General features: G+C 31.4%; 1 protein-coding gene across 1 annotated transcript in view; it reads right to left on the reverse strand.

Moving 5' to 3' along the window:
• Positions 1-6,089: 6,089 nt before the first annotated feature.
• Positions 6,090-24,352, reverse strand: part of LOC121117989 (polypeptide N-acetylgalactosaminyltransferase 2) — a 55,258-nt gene continuing 36,995 nt past the window's right edge. The window contains exons 2-8 of the mRNA XM_040712527.2: positions 14,426-14,811; positions 9,713-9,780; positions 9,485-9,645; positions 9,108-9,414; positions 8,820-9,039; positions 7,271-7,601; positions 6,090-6,782 (exon numbers count right to left, since the gene is read on the reverse strand). Coding sequence (XP_040568461.1) covers positions 6,576-6,782; positions 7,271-7,601; positions 8,820-9,039; positions 9,108-9,414; positions 9,485-9,645; positions 9,713-9,780; positions 14,426-14,811 — 1,680 coding nt within the window. The 3' untranslated portion in view covers positions 6,090-6,575. The remainder of the gene's footprint in view (positions 6,783-7,270; positions 7,602-8,819; positions 9,040-9,107; positions 9,415-9,484; positions 9,646-9,712; positions 9,781-14,425; positions 14,812-24,352) is intronic.

Consider the following 24,352-nt stretch of genomic DNA (forward strand, 5'->3'; position numbering starts at 1 on the left):
TAGAACATTTTTAATTGCACAAAAACAAAACAAAAATCAAACTGTAGCTCTTTTTTATTTTTTTCGAATGGCTCCAAGTACAGAATTGTCACACTTTTAAAACAGATGCTAGACGGCCTGGAAGTGTATTCTAATTTTTGAGTCCTCACTCTATATATATCTTTATTTTATTACGCAATTTAAAAAATAAAACCTATAAAAAAATGCGAAAATTAATCGTTCAAAGAGAAATATTTTTACCACGACGATCCATTAGAGAACTAGCTATAGTACACGACATTAATAAGCATCGATGAACATATACACTTTGCTTTCATAGTATAGATGAAATTTCTCAAGAAATTTCTTTGTTTTTCATGAGCACTCTCAAATGTAGTTGCTCAATATTAAGATTTTCTCTCCTAAAGAATGAAATAAAATATCAAAAAACAGGTTGATGATTTTGATGAGCCAAGAAGTAATTTAGTTTCTTGAGCACTCTTTGTGTGAGCTTTAGCTACACAATCTTTTTCCCTCAACCTTATCTAAAGTCTTATCCATTATTTTAAATTTTATATAAAGTTCGTTTCTTTTTTCAGATTATTATCCTTATTTTTTTCAAAATAACTCAATATTTTCATTTCTTACTTCTTCTTGTCAAATGAAGAGGATACAAAAAAACGAAATTGCTGATAAACTTTGAGATACATAATATTGATAGTTGTACACACAGGTATGACAAAGGTGGGAATCCGGAATCAAGTTTATATATTTAAGACATACAACTCGACTTAATAGCACAATCAAAACCCATGACTTGATTCGAACTCGAAAGTCATTGCATTTTTTCCCTAGATATAAAATAATCCTATAACTTCTCCCTTGGATATAAAGTAATCTTATAACTTCTAGGTATGTTTCTGAAATAAGGAGTTCACTTTTAGAGCCGTCGAAAGTAGGTTTTCCCTCTAATAATTGGAATCTTAGTATTTTTTTCTTTCTCAAAAAGGACCCCATGTTTTAGATCTTCCAATGTCCCTCATTTTTAGAGGAATGGACAACGAAATATCAATCAATATTCAAAAAGTAGTGTTATCACGATGCCAATATCTTCGTAGCGGTTTCAGTACTGAAATTGGTATCTTTATTTCTGCTATGGTGTTGGTCCTTATTTAGGACTGAAGATTGCAGTTCCATCCAATTCATTCTTGATCCGGTCATGTTCAGCCTTTTATATCAGTCCCAAAACTAATCAATTTGGGTTTGATGACGTAACTCAACTGAATTTCTTTGTATATATCAGTTCTAGTAATGGCAGTCCGAAGGACGAAGGTCTTAAAACTGGACTTGACTGGACCCAATAAATAAGGACTTACACATCAATAACACATAACCAATGTAGTTATGGGCAATTCACACACACTTATTTATGATTGGGCCTAACTAAAAAATTGATATTCATATTTATAAAGCATAATTTTAATTTTAGCCTGTTTTTTATTAAGGACAATGTCATATCGAAGAAATTTGGCCTATTACATCAACGGTAGGTTAAGGTTTGTACCGATTAAAGTACCAATTTAGTAAAATGCCGTTTTAAATCCAGTAATACTCCGGTACCACCATAATGGCAGTATATTGACCAACATTAATGCAACCAAAGAAGATTCAAAATTTTCCATTAGAAAGATGGTTGTTGTATCCAACAAAATGAAGGTATTGGAGCTCCTGCAGGCTGAACCCCACATTTTTTATTGTTATTTAAGGCGTAGAACACGAATATGATCATTAAAACTTTCAAAGGATATCGGTTTGACCTTTCAAACCTTTTTTTTAAGTTATAACTACTATTCATTGCCATGTTTCGACATGAAAGAACTATATAGATGAAAATCAAAGCAAATAACAAATTAATTAATGCAAACATTCCAGCATTTGAAAAATAAATTATCAATTATTTTATCTTGATTAATTTTAATAAAAATATATAAAACCACCAAAAAATCGAGTTAAATGAAGCTTACTTAGAAGCTAATATATTTTTTATTTTTCTACAAGTGCTTTATATTCTAGCTGAAGATATAGAATATACCTTATGTTCCACTTTAAAAAATTGCCTTTAAAAAAAGTGGATTTGGATTGATTTTTGGTCAATTTAGTTTTTTTAATATTCATTAAGAAATAAAATAAAATACGCTGGCAAGGCTACGTTGAATATATAGATAACAATAATATTTAGAGTTAATAACGTATAATATATACTGAAATAATAAATAATTTAGATGTGAGAGGATTAGAAGAAGTTTAAAGATGCTTCAAATTCAAATTAATTGATAGTTATAAACTCACAAGCGATTCCATTTTCGTGTTTTACGGCTTAAATAACAATATTAAATTTGAGTTTCCACCTGCAGGCCAAAATACTGTTGTTTGTTGTAATTAATTGAAATTAGGAAAACCTTCTTGGACTAAATTTATTTCCTATTTTGATTATTTAAAAAAATGTACAATATTGAAAGTTTTTCAAACTTTACAGCAGAATCAATTTCCTTTCCGTCAGTCAAGAAAATACTGAGTAGTGATTAAGTCTTACACAACTTTTGCATGCTTAGGTTCGGACAATAGGGTGGCCAAAAGTTGAAAAGAATAATATAAATTTTCAGTCAAGAATGGCCTATCCTCAAATCTCTTTGACTTCTCCCCACCAGCCTTCAGACCCGTCTATGGACTTCCTTTTTGGAAAATTTATCTATGGGCATGGACGAATTGACCTTAAATGAGTGTTTGGTATCTTTGGGAGTCAGCTAGACTAGCCTACCTATTCAAGGACGAGCCTTACTGCCAAGCCAATCATCTAGGCGCTTGAAAACACATTAAATGATCAGTTGATCTCAAGTGCTTGACGATGTTCGAAGTGCCATCGGATAAAGTTGCAACCTCCAACTTTTTTGTTTCCGTTTTTGTACAAAATTTATTGATATTTAGAGGGTGTTGTAAATGTATAGGCCAATGTACGGAAAGTTTACTGTGTTCTTTACCCCAGAAAGTGTACCTCCCTATTTTCAAGACAGTTTAATACCGAAGCAAGTTCATCATGAAGGAGGTTAATTTTGAAGCAAATTCATCCCAAAGTAAGTTAATCTCAAGACAAGTTTATCCCACGGAAAATTCTCCAACAGTACCTATCTATGGAAAATATCTTAATAAAAAATCAACTAAAATAACTATTTTATTCTATCCTTTAATGCAAAGATTTAATCATTCAATTACATACTCCTAATAAAGAAGATTCTAATTTAAATAAGAACTTATGGTTAACGCAACACTTTATTTAAGCCTTAACTACCGATTACAACATATTTGCTACATAGCTTTAAGATATTATTAATTCCTTAAATTGAATATATATATATTACTCATTTAATCATCATTGCTTGTAACGATTGTCTCAGATTTTTATTATTTAAAAGTTTAAAATACATTTTGAACTTTTTCATTCAAATTATACAATACAATCTATTTACCATCTCAGATAATCATATATTAACACCCTGTTCAAAATTGGTTTTTTATAAATTATTACTGTTTATATGTCCTACATATATTTATTTACGTTATGGAGTGGATTCCTCATAACATTTTTTAAGTCTTAAGTGGTATTTTTCTCAAATAAAGAAGCAATGTCAAATTAAAACAAGAAATTATTTTTGATCCCACTTTTTTCGGAAATGACACACACATAGAACAATAACTCACCAACTAAAAAACAGATTTTGACAGCTGTGTTTTGAAGGTTGGTACAAATGAAAATTAGATTAATTAAATAAAAAAGCGCCATCTATGCGTGTAGCCCTGAACTTTTCTGTCCATGTGTCATACAAAAAAAATCCTCGTGGGGTTTGTCCATTATCTAAGCCATATATTCCTTTATCGGTCATTCCACGTCAAGTGTACACACTTTTTTTGCAATTTACGACATGATCATCACTGATTTTTAGTGAGCTGGCTTTTCTATATGAAATAAAAGAGTGTCTGAAATATTAGGGTTATGTGACTCACCTGGTACGTTTTAGACGCGCTCAAAGTAGGGCATAATCCGTTGGGCCAATGTTGTTCAGGAAGCCATAATTCCTCCTGTAGTGGCTCTATTTTAACAAAAATTACGTCAAAAGATGCACAAGAACACAAACTATAATTTACATTCAATCATAATCTTATTTTAATCAAAAATAACAGTTTTGGAATCTGATGCAGAATTCGAAATGCAGCCCTTGCGAAGCAGCTAAACCGATTTTGTTTTAATTTTGCTATAACCTGTCTCAGTATATGTTTTAAAACATATACGAAATTTAGAGTGGGTTCTTAATGGGATCACTTCCAATGAGAGCATTAACTAGAGTATGTAGAGCCACTGTTATAGTATATTGGTATTAATGTTGTGTATTTAAACTCGGTATTTTATATAATAAACATATTTTCTGTTGATTAATGAATAAATTAGGATTCTTAATAAGTAAGTATAATATAGTTGAAAATTTAGATATTTTATAAATAACATTATGATAGAGTCAATAATTTTCATATTAAACTTAAATTATATAACAGATTCAACTTTTGACTCCTCTGATTCACTATACAAGCGAACTCTTAGTTATCGGTCTAATTCAGAAATAAAGGACTAAAGTTTTTGTGTACCACTGAAGGTTTTTACAAAACTCAACTTTTTTAAAATAGTCTTTCCTTTTTGATAATCTTCCTCCGTGCAAAAATATATCTTTATATTTTTCATATTATCCCTTGAATATTCTAATAAATCATTTGGCTTTGTAATTTGATTTTTCTAAGGACGTTGTAGGCTCTCATTCGTTGCTTCTCTTTTAATAGTCCCACCTATATCGTCGGAAGTTCGCTTGCAGTGCCTTCTGGCAAAAAATTGCAACTCATCAGACAATTGAATTATAATTTTTTAGGTAAAACGTGAGGTTCAAAAAGGCTCACAGATTCTATATTGGCTCGCATACCCACAGGCCAAGTAATTTATTTTTTCAATATTACTCATTTTTTCCTTTACATGATGTACAAGTCGTTTGTGGTATAATTGTACTTCTACAACATCGTGATGGTTGTTATCAGATATAATAGTGCAAGAGTGGTGGCATAGCCTCCCATTATTTTTATAATAGTCAGCCCAAGGGTGTATTGTTGTCTGTGCTTTATTCCAGTGAAATCCTTGAGCAGCATCCTGGAGAATAAAACTGTAATTTTATGATAAGCCATAAATTACCGCAACTTCTTCTTTCGTATTTTTTTTTATTTATTTAAGAAATGTATTTTGGACTTTGCTATAAAGGTGTGTTTAGCTAGCTTGACTGTTTTTTCAAATAAAAGTCTTGTATTGGTAGTACTGTAGAAGTTAATTCATCTTTATCAGTAGATACCCACTGTTGAAATATTACATCGTTCAAGTTGTTCTCAAATTTATCGAGTAATATATTTTCATGATTATCACTAAGTTTGAATGCATCACATGTACGAAAGTAATGCATACATTAGATACAATAACATGACGGTACGTTTGATAAGTTGTTATTTCGGCTATCCTCCATTATATTATCATAAGTTATTTATAGTATTATTTTTTTATTTAATAAAATATCTAAATTTTCAATTATATTCAATTATATTATGATTACTAATTTATTTTTTAATCAAAAAAAAAAAAATTATATAAAACACCGAGTTTAAATATAGAACAATAATACTACTAAACTATAACAGTGGCTCTACATACTCTAGTTAATGCTCTCATTGGAAGTGATCCCATTAAGATCCCATTCTGAATTTTGAATATGTTTGAAAACATATACTGAGACATGTTATACCAAAATTAAAATAAGATTGGGTTTGCTGCTTCGCAAGGGCACCATTTTGAATTCCGCATCAGACTCAAAAACTGTTATTTGGATATATGGTTGGTTTTTTCCCCCTTCAAAATAAGCCAAATTAAGAGCGTATGAACAGAAATATACACAAAGAAACCTATCCACCTCATTATTCAACACAAAAAGGGAAAAAATCGTTTAATTAATCAAACAACAAAACTAAGAAAATCAGAATGAATATAAATGTATAATTCTCAAAATAGATTTAGTACATCATAATTAAAGATACAAGAATTAAATGTGTAATAAACTTTTTTTAACACGTGCATAATATATTTTTTTTTACTTTTAACAAAAAACTAACCTTTTAAAAAAAAAAATTAAATACAGTTTTCAATATATATACTGACAATAGAAGAAGCTAAAATGCTATATGTCTATTGTGTGTCTTTTTTAATAGTTTTTTTGGGCTTGCATAAACTGAAGTATAGGCAAGAGTTTTTTATACAAAAATATAGTTCTTTGAACGATTATTATATTAGTTATATATATATATTTGATTGATATCAATCTATGTATCTATGCGTGTAAGTTGAATTCTTTGGCAATGAATGTCTATTAAATAATCCTTCCAGTTACAAATACAAATATGTACGTAAAGATGATACGGATTTTGGCACTTTCCAAATGCGGAGTTTGTAGAGAGTGTTTCACTCATTCCACTTTAGAGGACTCAAACATCCATTTCTGTGTTCTTTCCTCCCCACTACAACTCCGAATGGTTAGACCATTTGAACCATCAGCATTATTACGTCGACTTCTAGAAAGAGTGAGTTTTTTAAAATCCAGAGAATCCAAGCATAAATCTCGATATTTATGCTTTAACTGCGTATATTCATTCCTTCGAACTGGTATCCATTCCTGAGAGAGAGAGAGGAAAATGTTCGAATCAAAATATAAACAATTGAAACAAACAAAATCGGGGACGTCTGCAGGGGGTGCACTGGCGGGGTTGTAGCCCCCCACACACAAAGGAATTTTTCTTTTTTTACAAGAAAATTTAATATTTAACTTTTTATCGCAAAAGATTTCATAAATGAAATTAAATTTAATTTTTCATTTAAAATTAATTCCAAAAAAATTAATTTTTCAAATTTTTTCCCAGAAAATTTAATATTTAAAATATAATTTGTTTTTAAAAATTTAATTTTTCTGTATAGTTGTGGTCTTTGAATTTATTTTTGAAAAAAAATGAATATTTCAATATTTTTTCCATAACATTCAATTTTTCAAAATTTTCAAAATATTTTAATTTTTGAATTTTTTTTCCAAAAAATACAATAAACCAATCCCCCTCCAAAAAAATATATATATATATAAAATACTATGGAAACCATGAAAATACATACTTGATACATTGACTTATTGCAGGACTTTAAACGAACTTTAGCACCCTCGTTTAAGGATTCTGGCGTTAAACATAGATCTGCTGAATGCTTGATTTGGTTTGACTTAGAAAATACCCACTCCTGATTACCGCCTGTTCCATGACATGAGTAAATCCCAACCGTTCCCCCGCTGAGATGTCCAAGTGTGTCCATACAATAGCGAGTCTGTCGAATGGATCCAGAGTGGAGAATATCATCTATAGGTATTTTCAAATCTGGATACACGTTATCCAGATACCATTTGAAGGACTTACATTCGAGTTGCTTCCGAAGCTTAAGTCTCTCATCAATACTTTTAAAAAGGAATTAAAATAATTATAGTCGCAGTATATTTTGAGTACATAAAAATGCATACTATAAAAGTTCGTGCTATATGAAATCCACCTTTTTTAGTACTAAAACCCGTACAATGGGAGAAATTAATTTTTTAAGTCCACTTTTTAATATTTTTCCTTTGTTTCTGTTTTTTTAGGATGGTTAAAGTAATAAAAATATTTTATTCATCATTAATTATCTAAAATAATGTATGCCAACCAAAATACTTGTAAAATTTAATTTTAATAGAATTTTTACTTGATTTTTAATCTGGTCATTACAATATTGTAAAATTAAATAATCGGAACTTCACCAATATTTATTTAGCAACCTTTTCTATTCCAAGTTTGTATAACAAGTAATAACCAATGATTGAAATCAAATTCTTACAGGACACTCCCTCACCCCCAAATGTAAAATTATACACTTTAATTATATGAATATATGGCTATAATATGAACGAATTCAATCAACAACTACAAAGTTCTTATTTACCTCAATATATACTTTTTTATAATTTATTATCATAATATAAAAAAACGCAATATGAGGGGAATTTACCACACCATAATGGTGTTACTAGCCCTTTTTAGAGGGACTTGAGCCCTCTTAAAAGTTTCCGAAGTGCCCCCCCCCCCAAAAAAAAAATATATCTCTCTATTTATAAGTATGTTTTCGGTGTTCTCACACACGGAATACAAAATGGTGGAACAGATCACTCCAAACTTAAGCAATAGACTTATAAAATAACCAAGCACATCCGTATGATTTTTTTTTTGGCCTCCGACGTCATTAAAACCCCTTCTTTTTGAATTACATAAAGTCTGTATTTCCTTCTGTCCTCTGTATTTTTTTACATCCCTCTTTCTGTTTCTTTTCTTCTACATTCATTTTTTGTTTCTATTCCTTTTAATTAGTCCCACAAAACCTGGCACCCTCTGCTTGTATATGTATATATATATATATATAATACACCTATTTATATAAGTAAGTCTATAACGGGGTTGATAATTTTTGGGGCTAAGCCCTCTTCCCCCAAATGATAGAAAGCTAGCATTACTCCTACTGCGTTATACGGAGAGTCAGAATAATTCCAAACACTGCATTATGCAAAATCCGCAGTGTTTGGAACTGCTCTATGCGAGGACTTCCTTTAAAGCTCAATTCATTGATGGACAAAGAGGAATGAACTTACTTTCCAAAAGGTACGTTCTTTGCCAAGGGAACAGAGTTGTAGTAGTATTGTTTGTAGCTATCCATCCAAACCTCTGCTGCTCTTCGTGTATTCTTAGCAAACACATTACCCGATCCTCCAGGAAATGTATATGGATGTTGCTTACGAAAGACATGACCAACTCGACTGCACGGAATGATTTCTAGAGATCCTCCACATTGCCAAACACGAAATGATATTTCTAAAATGTGTAAACAAATAATTAATCTAGCTTTTCTTGAAACAAATTACAGCTGATGCCTAGATTACCTAGATTCTCTCCTCCCCAAATATCCATCTGACTATCATATTCCCCAATTTTTTCGAAATAGGCTTTGTCGATCATGAATAAACCGCCAGCAATCATAGGAGTTTTTATGGAGAGTGTTGGATCCTTTAACCGTTTTTTACGTGCTTCCGCACTGAGGTATTCCCATTTAAATACCAAATTCCAATCAAATCCACCGCGTAAATCTGAAGAAGCACCTATGTATTGAAAGGAGTCCATCGATATAACGTCAATGATGGGACAAACAACACGGGTGGGATCCTCCATCACTCTTTCCAGCATTGGCTCCTAAAAAATAATTAATGAGAGTAAGTGTTTATCATGAAATAGGCGACACTGAAAGAAAGTTGCAACTTACAAGCCAATCTTTATTGCATTCACAATGAGAGTCCAAAAATGTCAGTATTTTGGAAGACGCTGCATTTGAACCAGCTACGCGACTACGCATCAATCCTTCTCGTTTTTGGTTTCGTATGATTTTGACTTTGTGGATTTTAGCCAATTCTTGTCCATCATCCGCTGTTTTCAATAAAAAGTTATATAATTAAAAAAATATATATATATATATATATATTTGTGTACTTACGATTATCACTAAAATCGTCGACTAGAATAATTTCATGGATTAACCTCTCAGGACTTCGATTTAGAACACTATATAAATAAGTTTAATAAAGTAATCATTAGTTACTTGGTCATAAAGTAATCAAATTATGTAAGACTGAGAAAACCCGTTTTCCTTTCTATGTATAATTAATTTATTTGTATGAAATTATTCTTATAATTTACCCTAATTTTATTCAATTAAGTACTTAAATCATTCCAACTTTCTCATAGGTATTAAGCTTTCTACGTATCACTGTTAGGCTTCCATATATTAAATATAAATATATGTCATACATAGTAAATATTTATGTATCTAGACACAGAACTACGTAGATACCAGGGACTCTCTTTCGTGATCTCCTTTTCCCTGTATTCTTCAGAAATGTTGCATTATAATAATCAACTTCCCTTTCAGAAGTAGATACATTGTCAAATTATGTATTTTTAAACAAGCTATTCAAAATTTCTTTCAAAATACTTGACATTTCTGAGCTCGCCAACTCCCCTTCTCCAAAAGAAAAAAAAAACCAGTCACAGCATCGAGTTTTTCATGCTTTACTTCGTTCTTAACCCTCAGTTAGTGAACACTCATTTTAAAACACGGTTAATGAACTGCACAAATAATAAATAAATAATATTGAAATCCTAGATAGTATTTTATTTGATACTGTATTATAATACTGCTAAATAATATTTTATGTAAAACTTAACAATATATAATATTTGTATTTGTAAATTACGGCCAAACTCGTCTTCATAGAAATAATAACGGAGGGTTAAAAATAAATGTTGTCAAGGGGTTCATATTCGAACAGTATGGCAATTAGGGATTCTCTCATTTCCTGAGGTTTACCATCTAAAAGAAAGCTAATGAACAATCAATAATAAAAAGTACCAAAATATATTTAATGAGTGAACTTTAGTATAACGAACAAAATATGATACGTTCATAGTTATTTGTTCCTTTTGATACCCAATACATACAGTAACATACATCTATACTAATAAGGAGAAGTGTATCACTATTTATGAATGAATATTTGAACTAAATAAAGGCATATTTGTTCTAAGACATAACATTGTAGAGCTCACAGTCGTTTAGCATGTAGCATCGAGCGTGTATACAGGATCCATTGGAGATATTGCTCCCTGATATATATCATATATATATAATTTTTGTTCTGTCGAAGAAATAACAATCTAGTCGTATTAGTTAAATATCGCAGGCGTTTTGCATTCAGTGTTTGTAAATTTTGTCTTTTAGTCGACGCCTAATTTCTACGAGCAATAAGGGGTACTACCACTAGTTAAGAATAACGAAAAAAATGTTCTTTTATGATAGATAACACGGACTGGAGTGGTCGGGCAAGATTTTAAGTCCCAAATGAAGGTCCAATACAACCCTAGAACTTTATCAAAATTGAAACATCGTTTTTAATATTTTTGATCCATGGAAGAAAGACTTAGAATTTATTTAAAAAATCTGGCACATTATGTTTTATCGTAACGACTGAAAACATTATGAAATATGAACAATCCAAGCTCAAATCTTATTTTTTATCAAATGAAAATGATGCCAACGAGTCATTTCAATTTCTTGGTAGGCATTTAACTTTCTCTAAGTCCTTATAATTTGGGATATTTACAGGTTTTGATTGGATAGAGGGCGCCCTAGTGAATATTCTTGTACATTAAACAGTCCATATTGACATCAAATCTATAAAACTCAATGTTATTAGAAAAAATTGGAATATCAATTTTTTTTCTACCAATTTTTCAATAAGGGGCAAAAGCTTAAGAAGTGAGGGCCACTATGAAATATTAATTAAAGTAGAAAATATTTTAAACAGTGAAGTTTTATTATGAAGCAGCGACGGCAATGTGTATTTGCATGTGTGGGGCAAATTAAATAATGGTGACGTCATAGTCAGGCCAATTTACAATATTATTTTAGAAATATTACAATTACTCTAAAAAAGTGGTACACTTAAAGGTCTCGAAGGAAAGAGGAGACAAGTTGGTAGAAATAATAATAAAACAGAAATTATCCAGATAAATTATGTTCCCTCATTCACACACCCTCGATGAAAAAATGACTAGGATTGGGGATTTAGCACAATGCAAGAAGATTATACAGGGTGGTCAGAATTAAACTTAAATGATCTTGATTCTAATTTACAGCATCTGGCAAACCTTTTGTCAGTTTGTCTAAATTCAACAAATGTATTAAAGTTATTTCCCATGTTTAGATAGTTTGAAGAATAAATTCTGAAGAACGAAATCAGAAAATCATTACCAGTCTACTTCAATCTCTAATGAACTGAAGGTGATTGAATTGATTGTTGGTGGTGAAGCACAGAGCTAGTCCAACAGTAACCACCACAACCACATTGACTCCCTTCATTCAGATATCAGGGAAGCATGTGAGATCCCGTTCATAGAAGAGATTGTTTCAGCTTGCTCCTCATTTTGGTGACGTGTTGAGGCTGTCATTGTAGCTGAAGGAAAAACCTTTGAATATCTCAAATAGTAGTTATTGAGCTCTAAATTTACCAATTTTCAATTCAAAAGTCTGATAAAGAAAAAGTTAGGGGTGTGAACCCTTTCTTCGGATATTTTATTTACGGCCACCCTCTAAACTTGAATGTTTCTCTATAAAAATTACACCCCTAACAATGGTGCGTATCAAATGATTAAAATAGCTTACTTCAACTACTTTAAACCTTTCAGAATGCAAAGTGATAATTTTTTTCCATACTGATATGCCTGTCGCCTGTTTCCTAGGAGAATTTTTTGAGGACAAATAAAATTAAAAATTAATTTTTAAGGCCCGCCCTAATATATATATACATAGAAATTAAATAAATGGCAAAACATAAGTAGAAAAAAACTCTGTGAATAAATTGCATTGGGAAGTGTAAATTGTCTCATTTCCGAAAAGATTAATGGACACAAAATGTATTTAAATAGTTTTTTTAATGTACATATGTTCCATGCTTATTATTCATACATGGAAGCTGTAAAATTTTAATCCATTAACATTACATATACTCTTTAGGCACTGTTTCTTGTAGCTATTCACTCAATACTTAGAAATTCTCTCCTCAAAAATAAAAAATAATAATACTACTAATAACTTGGGAGACAAAAATGTAACATGATTTGATGAGCCAGAGAATACTTAAGCTGGTTGCTGATGTTCATTATCTCAGGGAAATTCTTTTTTCTTTTTTTAAATATATAAAGTACTTCCTTTTTTCTTTTCTTTTAATATAAGCCAGGGAGATTTAATTCATTTTATACAGTAATATCAACATAGTAACCCTGAAAATTTGAAGAATGTTTACGGAGGCGAGAAAGAATAATACTCAAGAAGTTTCATTAGATCAACTAAAAATCAGCTGTAACAAGAGAGGAGGGAGAGAAGGAAATAATATGTGTATTAGCAAGAATTACTCCAATGTCGATCCCCAATTATTAATCTGCAACAAATCTCCAGGGTTACACTCCATCGTTTATTAACACACACGATTGTTTAATCAGGTTTGGAATATAATTGAATCTATTTAGGAAAGGATGCTCACAACTCAGTCATAAAATAATAATGACAACTGATAAGGAATATAAAATTCTATCTTCAGATCACCAATTCCAAAACATTTGACCAGATTTTATACGTCAGGGAGGACTGTATACAGTGCTTCTTTCAACTTTTTTTTGTATACATGCATACATCCATAAAGATAAAATTTACTTCATTATTATATATTTAGGCCCAACTAAATTGGAGTTATAGAAGATTGATTTATGATGGCATTACTAGTAGATATATAGATGACGTCGATATTTATCAAAGATAAGTCTATAGGACAGCTTTAGTGTCCGATACGGACGGGATCAGGGCCGCCATATAATCTTAAAGACGCCCCTGTGGAGATATAATTAGGAGTTATGTAGTTGCTTTTAACTTTTTAAATGTGCTCATTCGAGGTACATACTTAACTTAGCTAAACAAGACTTAGCTATGGAGCCCAATCAAGTATTGAGTCCATGTTCTCACCCCTGACAATAATTGACCATTGTATCAAAATTCTATATATATTATTATACTATTAATAACTATAAATAAATCATAAATGTATAATTGAAAACTCATCTTTGGTGGGATATTAGAAAAGGAAAAATTAAAGAATAAAATAACTTATTATTTCACCTCAGAAATTTTAGAGTGTGAGGCGTTTTCATTACTCTTTATTATATCCCAGTCTACGTCAGTAGAAACAGTGACCGAGTGATGTCGTATGAAAAGCGAAATCTTACGAAAAATTGTTAAAAAACTGTACCACTGTATATCCTCAAGCTAACGGTGGAGTTTCGTCACTTTATTTTAATGCATTAATGTTATCAAGAGAGAATAGAGGGAATAATGACGGTTACAACGGTAACTGAGGAGAGTGTACATGAGCAGTTGCTGTAATTCTTAAATATGGGTAAGTAAATAACTTATTATGTTAATATTTTTGAAGCCTTGGACTTTATTTTTTTAATTCTTGGGTTTTATATAGCTATGGGATTAAGTTGACCAGTCATTTGTAACTCTGAACGAGACAATACGATAATTCAAAATTTAAGAACCGATAAATCTCTATTAATTACCCGAAATAACGCCAAGTTCAATGTCAAATTACATTACCTCGAAATAGTCCGTAGAAGAGTGGACCTCGCCTCATTATGAAACGTAATGATGATGGATGTAGGAGAGTATCCCTTTACCTCCTCCTTCCAATCTTTATTCCTACATAGGGCTGCTCGAGTATCCGGGATATCTCGATTAGAAGGGAGTTTATCACTAGCAGCCTGGTTGAACTTGTTTCGTGAATAGGGGTCTTCACCTTGACGGAGGGATCCTCCTGCGATATATGACTTTTGATCAAAATACATTCCAGACGAAGAGGCAGGTAAAAAGAGAGAGGAAGAAGATGACGAAGATGCAAGGATTGAGGTAGATATTGGGAGAGATGCAGAGAGGCTCCCTCCAGCTATGACTTCTTCTTTTAGCCGAAGCGCCTGGTTTAGATCCTGAAAAGACAAAATGAGAAATCTATATAGGTACAGTGCCTTAATTATGGGTAGCACTAGGGGGCGTGCCTCCAAGAAAATCATCAATATATAGTTACATAATTAAAAATGTATTCAATGATAAAACAGATTTTGATCACATCGAAGATTTTTTTAGAAATAATTAAATCTTTTTTTTATTTCGAATAAATTTCCATACCAAAATATTTGTAAATTTCAAATTATAATTTAAGATTTATTATTCCAATTAATAATTATTTATTGAAATAATTTGTGAGGTCTTATCAAGCATAACATAGAGAAATTTAATGAAACATGTCAATTGTTAAAGTGTGATAGTTGTGGAATAAAAACGAAGAATATAAATTATCTTGGATAAAACAGCGGGAAACTATAAATCCTTCAGCACATAATTTTAGACCCTTTAAATTAGTATTGTTTAGTAAAAATAAAAAGTACAAATTTTGACTCATAGCATCATCATATTTGGAACAGTACCAGAAGTTCCCTTAAAATTTGCCAATTTGCAATGTAAAAAATGGCATTTAAGGCCTTTATCTTAGCAAAAATCATTTTTTTAAGGGAAAAGGGGACATTAAATTCAAAACGGGACATTCATTCACTGTAAAAGGATGTATTTATTCTGCACGTATCTTGACGTAGATACTTATCGAATAGATATTAATTCGATAAATTTAATTAAAGATTATAAGTTTATTTTTCAAAATTGTTCATAAATCTTTTTGCTCCTAATGAAACTAACTTCAATTTTTTTAATGTGACGTAACGCTTTTAAAAGGAAACAATAATATATCTAATCATTTCTATAAAACCCTGTCACAGAAACGGCAGAACCCGTTACCCTCAAAGGCTACATTTAATGTTAGTTTCCAAAAAAAGGTTCTAACATCAAATTCAAGATTATCTTTTCTATGTTTGAGAAGTGCATGCAAAATTTAATATGCAGCATGAAAGCGATAAGTGAATTCGCTTGAGTTTACAGCCTATAGAATGAAAATGTAGAGGCCTATAATGGGCTCACTTTTTCTTAGTAGTAAGAAATAAGAAATTTAAAAGGCTAAAAAAAACTTAACTACTATGTGATAAATAAGATAATTTTTGTTAGAATTGCGGATTGAAAATAAACAGCCCGGCGCGACCCACATCACTAGTATGTAGGTATAATGGAGTCATGACAAAAACCCTTATCCCCTACATAAATAAAGCCAAATTTATCCGCTTGTTTGTGAAGGATTCCATTTGAGCATACAATTATTATCTACGAACTACGTGACTATGTTCTAAAAAATAACAATATAACAACGAGCTAACATGATGCTTAGTACATCATGTTATAATAAATCATGTTTAATACATTGGATGCTTAATTGATTGTAAAAAGGCTTTTTTTTAAAGATGGAAGTACTCAAATCAGTACTTTAGTTTCTATCTTAGCAATTTTGAATATTTTTTTTAGAATTTTACATTCAATATCTACTAAATACCCGGATATCATGTTGAGTGATCTTCTATATTATTGAGAAAAAGTTTTTCAGTTCGTCGACACGTAATAACTGTGAGCAATGGTGGGTGTTATCCTTAGGTATTATAATTTCTAAATACAGTTCTAAATATAAGCTTGGGCATAAGTATTCACCACAGATATAACCAATGTGATTTTTTTCCAATGGATAATAATATGAACCGAGATTCAAATAATATTATCTACTGGTATGTTGAAAAAACAAAGAAAATAGTGCGGTCAGCCTTACAACTTAAATAATATTTGGGAGCAGATCAGCTTAGCTGATGGACTTCTCATTAGATTAGCTGCAATCAGCCTTAAGAAGAAGGAAATAATGATAGGGAGGAATTACTCAAATATAGATCCTCAACTCTACTCTTAATTCGACATGCTCATAGTCAGTATCCAATTCACTGATGGTATAACATAATTAATTATTTCTCTAGAAAAAACTATTATTCTTTCTGGGTTCTGGGTCTACAAAAGAGTTACTGTGTTTTTCCTGCACAAGTGATTATTTTACACTGAATGTTTTCCCTTTAAGAATAAAAGAATACTGATGACAGCTTTGGTAAATAAAAAAAAACCTTTTGAGGTAGTCATTACAAAAAGAGCACCATCGTCTAATTTCATATTTTTTTGAAGCCCTGACGATGAATCTGGGTAACAAAGGCGTTGAAAAACATTCTGTAATAGTTGAACAAATAACTACGAACAATGCAGGGTACATCCGCTATTATTAGTAAACAAATGTAGGCAACACCTTACATTATTATTTAAATATATATTTTTTCTGTAAAAATTAGTTTTCATTTCAATTTGGAATAAAAGAAATATAATGATTTGATATCCACCATTACTAAGTTATAATACTCCGTTTTGGCTTTAAATTTCAGTTTTTTTAAATAAGTGGACATATAAATAAAATCATATACAATATATTTATTGTTAAAACTTTAAAAAAGTAGTTCCTTGTACATTATAATTGGACATATGATACGATACACCAAATATATTTGAATTTACAAATGATATTCATAAGTAATATATTTATAGAAACATTTATACATACATACATGTTAACTAGTGTAGGGGTTTCAGTCTGAAAATCCTAGATCGATCTGAGACTGTTATAATTTTTTAGTGGACATAATTAATTTGATCCATTAAATGAGTTCGGTTTGGACCGCCCTAAAAGAAAAAAATTGTTTGCACCTTGGCCTTTATAATAGAAATTTCTATATTCACTAATAAGAACCACCAAGCGGTACCAAGCCCCTGCTCCTCGGCCAGTGAAATTAAAATACGAAGAAACTATAAAGATGAACCCATTAGGGTGCCCATAGAGTACTAAAACTACTCGAAATCTGTATGAACAAATACTAAGATCTACATGTGGAATCTTGGATGGTCGTAAATTTATCCCTAAATAACAGATTTCACCAGGATGCATCTCCTTTCACAAATCGGGTAAAGAGTGTGGGAAGACGTATAATTCGATCATCCACACATTCGCTGAGAGTCCCGCCTCAACATACTTGGACTATTTGTATTTATAAATATGAAGGGTATTGAAAACACAAAGTCAAGCTACCTATCGGATATTATTCCTTTTGGATTACCTGTAAAAAGGAATTCACCTTCGAAAAACCAAGGAACTTTTCTTTGGACTCCTAAATTATATTGGGAAAAAAACAAGTCAATTTGAGAGAGCCAATTGGGAAAAAACATTTGAAAGCCATTTTAATAGATACCACAGCAAGATACGTTGCTTTTAGTATCACAAAATATCGAGAGTCTATGGACAGCTATGGGACTTTACCTCTGGCATAGTGAAGTTCATGCTCTCTTAATCCGAACGCCATTTGAAAAAATCGGCCCACGATTTGAAAACATTTCGATTTACGGTCTGGGTCTAAAAAAAATCGGTCCAAATCGGACTATAAAAAATCACTATAGGACTTAACCAAAAAAAAAAAAGAAAAGGGTCTTAGATCGAGTTTCAACGATATTATTAATTTGTGTTAGATTCAAGTAATACTCCAACCCAAAAAAAGCTTAACTTTACTATTAAAGTCCACAATTTTCTAACAGTTATTCGAGCTCATCCAAAATATTATTTGAAAATCTCGACTAAGCTTGAATATTCAACCTTCAAAATATTTGGGTATAAATAAATTCATTGAAAAATGAAATTATATGGAAAAGACCAAATAGAATGGATAGAGGAGTGGCTGAGACGTAGAATACTGTAATATAATCACTAATAAGTTATACTACGCAATGAATGCGATTATATGGACACAACTATATGCAAATCCAGAAAAAGGAAACTGCTATTTTTCAAAAGAAAAGTTGACTATATCTGTATTTTTTCTTCTATCCGAAGTGTATATAAATACCACAATTTTGGGATACTAATATAAATAAGTAGTATGAAACTCCTCATTTAGAGGTAAGCAGTGTTTGATTAGATCCTGTTTTTGACAGATCGGCGAGGATCTTTTCTTATCTTTCAGTGAATGTGTTTTTCTGAGGCACTCATAATATGTATCCACATTGATTGAAAAACAAGACGAGATTAATTTAAAAATACACAATGTTTGTAAACAAATCGTACAACAATAATTATAGCTCCATAAAACCCTTATTACATTTAATCGATATTAGGCTATATAAAAATAATTGTTGAAAATGTATCAGCTTTAAGGAGCTGATTATTGGTTGCGATACATCAATCAACAAAGACAATGGTGACAAAAAGTCAACAAACTCGAACTCTACTTGAATCAAGCCTCAAAAACTCAAACTTGACACTTATAATTCGAATCCAACACTAGTATTTATCCATCATAGTTACATAATACTTTTGTATATTCATTAAAATATATTAACAATGAAAAATATGTCCCTATATGTATATATATATATAATTGATCTTAGCTTTGACAAATGACACATAAACTTCAAACTGTGTTATTCCTAGAGTTGTAGATAATATGTAATACGACCTACCAATATGTTTTAAACAAAGAAACTGATAGTCAACATGGTAACCCAGACAATTTGAAGGATGTTTAGAAGGAGAACAGCGTACCTGTCGTGGTATTTTATTAGAGTAGCTACAAGGAGTCCTAAGAATAAGGAAATAAACATAGGTGTCTGTATCTAGTATTGATATAGGCAGGAATCATAGCGATCTTCCATTCCACTCTGAGTCTAACAGGCACTTACACTTATAAGTAGTGCGGTTGTAAATCGTAAGCATTTTTGGTATATAAAAAAACAAATAATTCGAAAATGAACATGGTAAGTTACCATTAACAGGCTAAGGAATCAAAAATTAGAAAATTTTAAAAGCCATTTCACTTCTACATATTTTTATAGCAAAACATTTAAGTAAAAGTTGGTAATTCAACAATTTTCTGAATGATGGCTTTAATACAGGGACGAACAGAAGCACAGCTGGTCTTGATGAAGTCCGAGGACAAGTTTTGTCCCCTCCTCCCTGATCAAGGACTTCAGGATATCAAAATTCGAGTGATAAGTCTTGTACGTCTTGTCCTCTAAACAACTAAGTCCGGACGAACAGAAGCACAGATGGTCTTGATGAAGTCCGAGGAAAAGTTGTTCCCCTCCTCCCTGATCAAGGACTTCAGGACATCAAAATTCGAGTGATAAGTCTTGTACATCTTGCCCTCTAAACAACTAAGTCCAGGGGGTTCACGTTAGAAGAGGCCGAAGTCCAGAAGTCTGCTAGACAGAAGGCAGCCATGATCTCCATGCAGAAATGCTGTACCTTATTGGACGTATGTCCCGGGACACCGTCCTTGGTAAACACACAGTTGTCCCTGGGGAGCGTGCTCTTCAACCATGGCAAGACATGGTACCTGAGAACCTGAGTAGTAGGAGTCTGTGTCGACTTTCTTGTTGGCCTTGTAGAAGTAGGGAGGCATCTTATTACCGTCGAACGCCACGACGCCGAGGATCATGACATAAGCTGGATATTGAGTCCTGAAAGTTCCTTTGACCTGGGCTCTTGATTCAGCCAAGAAGCAATCATTTCTCCTATTCAGAGCAGTGTCCACTTAAAGATATTCTTGTCGGAGATCGACTTGTGCGCAGAGGAGATTGTACACCCTCTGCCGTTTTGCTTGTTGCTCAGAAATTTTTGATCGCACAAAAACAAAACAAACATCAAATTGTAGCTTTTTGTCAGTTCTTTCAAATACGCTAAGTAAAAAATGGTCATACTTTTAGAACTGATGTTAGACAGCCTCAAAGAGAATTCTAATTTTTGAGTTCGCGCCCTGAATGTGCAACTGATGTCAAAATTTTGTAAATATATTTTTTTCCATTTTTAGGTAGAAAATGTGTATTAGTGGAATAGTTCCATAGTAACATCCCTGGTTACAAACTCGCTAGGTTTTTACCTCCAAAACAAGAAAGCTCTGTCCTGTACGTTCCTAAATTTATTAAATATTTTATCCTTGTTTATGGATTTTTTGTACATCCAATCCTAACCATGGAAAAATATGAAAAATATTAAATAGGAAAACAGTTTAGAATTTTCAGGTGCAAATAGATTGGACTCAAAATTGAAATGTGGTTGTATTGTCAGTAGACCAGCTCATAAATAAATTTTGCTAAATCTGTATCTCAATCCAAATCTGAGTTCTGCAGCATTAAAGACGAAAAATTAACCATTTTGATGAATATTTATTTAGCAGTATATCCTTAACCAAAAGTAATGATAGGCAAGTAGAATAATACATCATTGAAAAGCTATCAGTTATCTAAAAGAAACCTATCTTATATTTTTTTGTTTTCTTTATTTTTGTAATGAAAAAACATGTACACCATGGCATTATTTTTGACCTTAAATTTTTCAAGATTTATGATATTTGATTTTTTTTTTTTAATTAATCCTTATCCTTATTGTGAAAAAAACTGTAGAGTGGAATAGCTATGGAATATGGAATAAGTATGTGATTTATATAACAAAACAAAACTCAATTGAAATATTTAAACTAAACCTTTTATATGAAAATATAATAAATGTACAAAAAATGAAGTCATGATTTTTATCAATCATACTAGCATCGTTGAATTAATTTACAGATCCAAAATTTCTTTTGCTGAGCTGGTCCACTATCAAATATAATATCATCACTTACCAAATTTTAGCCAAACACGTTTATTTGTGAAAATTGAATTACCCATAAATATGTTAAGCAAGCATATCATGACACATTTCATGTCGAACACAACAAGGTTTCGGTTTTACATTCGTTTGAACCGAGAAGTGAAGTGATTCTCAAAAAATGGATAAAAAAGAATGTCGTATGTTGATTAAACATTACTTTATGAAAGGCAAAACGCCTCAAGAGACAAAAAAGAAGCTTAATAATGTTATGGGGACTCTGCACCATCGATAAGAGCAGTTTATAATTGGTTTCGAAATTTTCAGAGAGGTCATATGGGCATAAGTGACGCTGAACGTTCTGGACACACTGTTGAAGTTACTACTCCAGAAATCATTGATAAAATCCATAATATGGTGATGGATGACGGAAGAGTGAAGGTGCGTGAGATTGCTAGTGCAGCGGGTATCTCGCTTGGGAACCCCATTTCTATTAATTTTGCAACCACAACTTCTGAAGTGTGAGCTGATGCATTGTCGTGATGGAAAAGGGATTTTTTTGTGGGCCAATGTTGGGCGTTTTTCCTGCAACTCGGGTTTCCAACAGTCCGATTGCGATGAATAATAAGCACCTGTAACAGTTTTACACTTTTCCAGATAGTCGAGGAAGACTATTCCTTACGAATCCAAGATACAATCTCCTTAATCTTTAAAGCTTATTCCTCAATTCAAACGAATGCCAAACTGAAAGAAATACACCGACCTGGCTCAAAGTTGATATGTGTTTGTCCAAGAGATTCTACTAACTAAAAATTATCTGTAGATGCGCCAGCAATGTGCCCATTTCTTTGACTTTGTAAAGACTTTTCAAACGATCCTCGTACACATCCCAGCACGTGGCCTTAAAGGAAACTCGATATACATATATGTATAATCATAAGAATTAAATTACGCTACTATATAATAATTAAATTCCGGATTTCCCGGGAAAGCAACACAACTACATATGTATTTTGCGCAAAAACGGGGAGTTTTAATCATTATTGAAACCACAAAACTATTAAATGTGGCAGGGTAAATGGTCCTGAAAATTGAAAGAGTTGTACGTTACATAATTATACATATTAATGTAAACATCTATCCATAAACATATGAAGTGATTAATTAAATAATAATTATTATGACATAAACTATCTTTATGGAAAAAGAAAATTATACTAATTAACTTAACATTATGGGTCCCAAGAGGCCCATTTCCTTTTATACAGTCATGTTTATTTATATAAAGTTAGTCTCGAATTGATTTATGACTTGGACATGGAACATAGTAATAAATCACGTTGGAGTTCATCCTTAATTAAAGGGCTAGAGAAAGAGAGAGAATAATGACCTTAATTAACAAATTAGAAATGAGATAAATAAACAATATTGTGAAGGAGTTAAAAAATTTCTCAAGGTTGGACTCATGAGGTATTGTTCAAAGTATAAATTTAAATTGATAAATTGATGTTTTGTCTAGCTGTGTGGTTCTAAAACTATGAACTGCTAGCTCCTTCTAGGTGTACATGAAGGAACGTCATACGTGTGCCGGGGAGTCCGCAGGGTTATATTTGAAGGGGAGGAGAAGCTTGGTTATCGGGATTTTTTTTATTTTAAATACCAAAATATAAAAATAATGTAATAATTGAAGTTTCCATTAACGATCTATCTATAGTTAATAATAATGCACTTTAAAGCAAAGTCTTGCAACTTGTACATACATCCTAACTTGTACCCAACATTTATATAAATATTGTCCATTTTATATATTTCCCTCAAGAAATTTAAACAAATACCCTTTTAATAAAATTTAACGAAACAATATTATAATATAGTATCGAACACCATACTATGTAGAATTTTAATACTATGAAATACTTAAATCTAATTCATTTTAAAAATTGTGTAGAAATAACATGGCAATGACAGGCTGGGAGTACTTGAGAGATAAATTTGCATGATTGACTTATGTGGCTAACTACCAGATGATTTTATGCCATTTTTTCAGTTTCTTTTTAGTGGAAAGTTTGAGTGATACAATAAAGGTAACGGCATGTACACTTTTTTCAAAAATATAACCCTTTAATGCCTAGTTAAATTATATATTATACCCTAAAATGTATTATAAATATGTTATTACATATTTATAAAAGCTTAGCTCCATATATTAGAAAATTAATTAACTACAATGGAAATAATCAGATATTTTTCTTTAATTATCCTCCTTTTCTCGAGATTAATCGATTAATAAAAATAATTGTACAAATCTAGCCATTAGATAGGACTTTTTAGTAGCTACTACTTTGATTGAATTATAATATCCGTGTTTCTTATTCAGATGAAGTAATATTCAATGAAGATGTTAAGTATTTTTTTATGCTTAAAGCCTTTTGATAGAGTTCAATTAATATTATTTACAACTGTAAATATTAGTTTTGTGGCCCAAGATGCTGTCTCCTTCAATGACAATGCAATTTATGACGTCAATCAAAACGTTCAATTGATGAATTGATCATTTTCAGGGGCGTTTGCAGAGGGCGAACTGTAGCCCGCGCCCTCCCCTCTGAATTAAGGAATTTTCGCTTTTTATTAGAGTTTTGGGGTCAGGATGAATTAATAGCAAAATGGAGGGGTTTGTTTTTTTTGAAAAATTTATTTTCTTAAAAAAGGTCATTCGGGCAAGTGAAAAAACTTGAAATTTTTTTCAAAGAAAGTTAACATTTGAAATTTCATATTTTCTGTGTATAACTACAGATTTTTGAAAGAAAAAATTCAATACTTTTCAATTTTTTTCAAAAAATTGAATATTTGAAATTTTTCGTGAACAGCTATGA

Source organism: Lepeophtheirus salmonis, chromosome 5 (assembly GCF_016086655.4).
Source record: "Lepeophtheirus salmonis chromosome 5, UVic_Lsal_1.4, whole genome shotgun sequence".
NCBI classification, from domain to species: domain Eukaryota; kingdom Metazoa; phylum Arthropoda; class Copepoda; order Siphonostomatoida; family Caligidae; genus Lepeophtheirus; species Lepeophtheirus salmonis.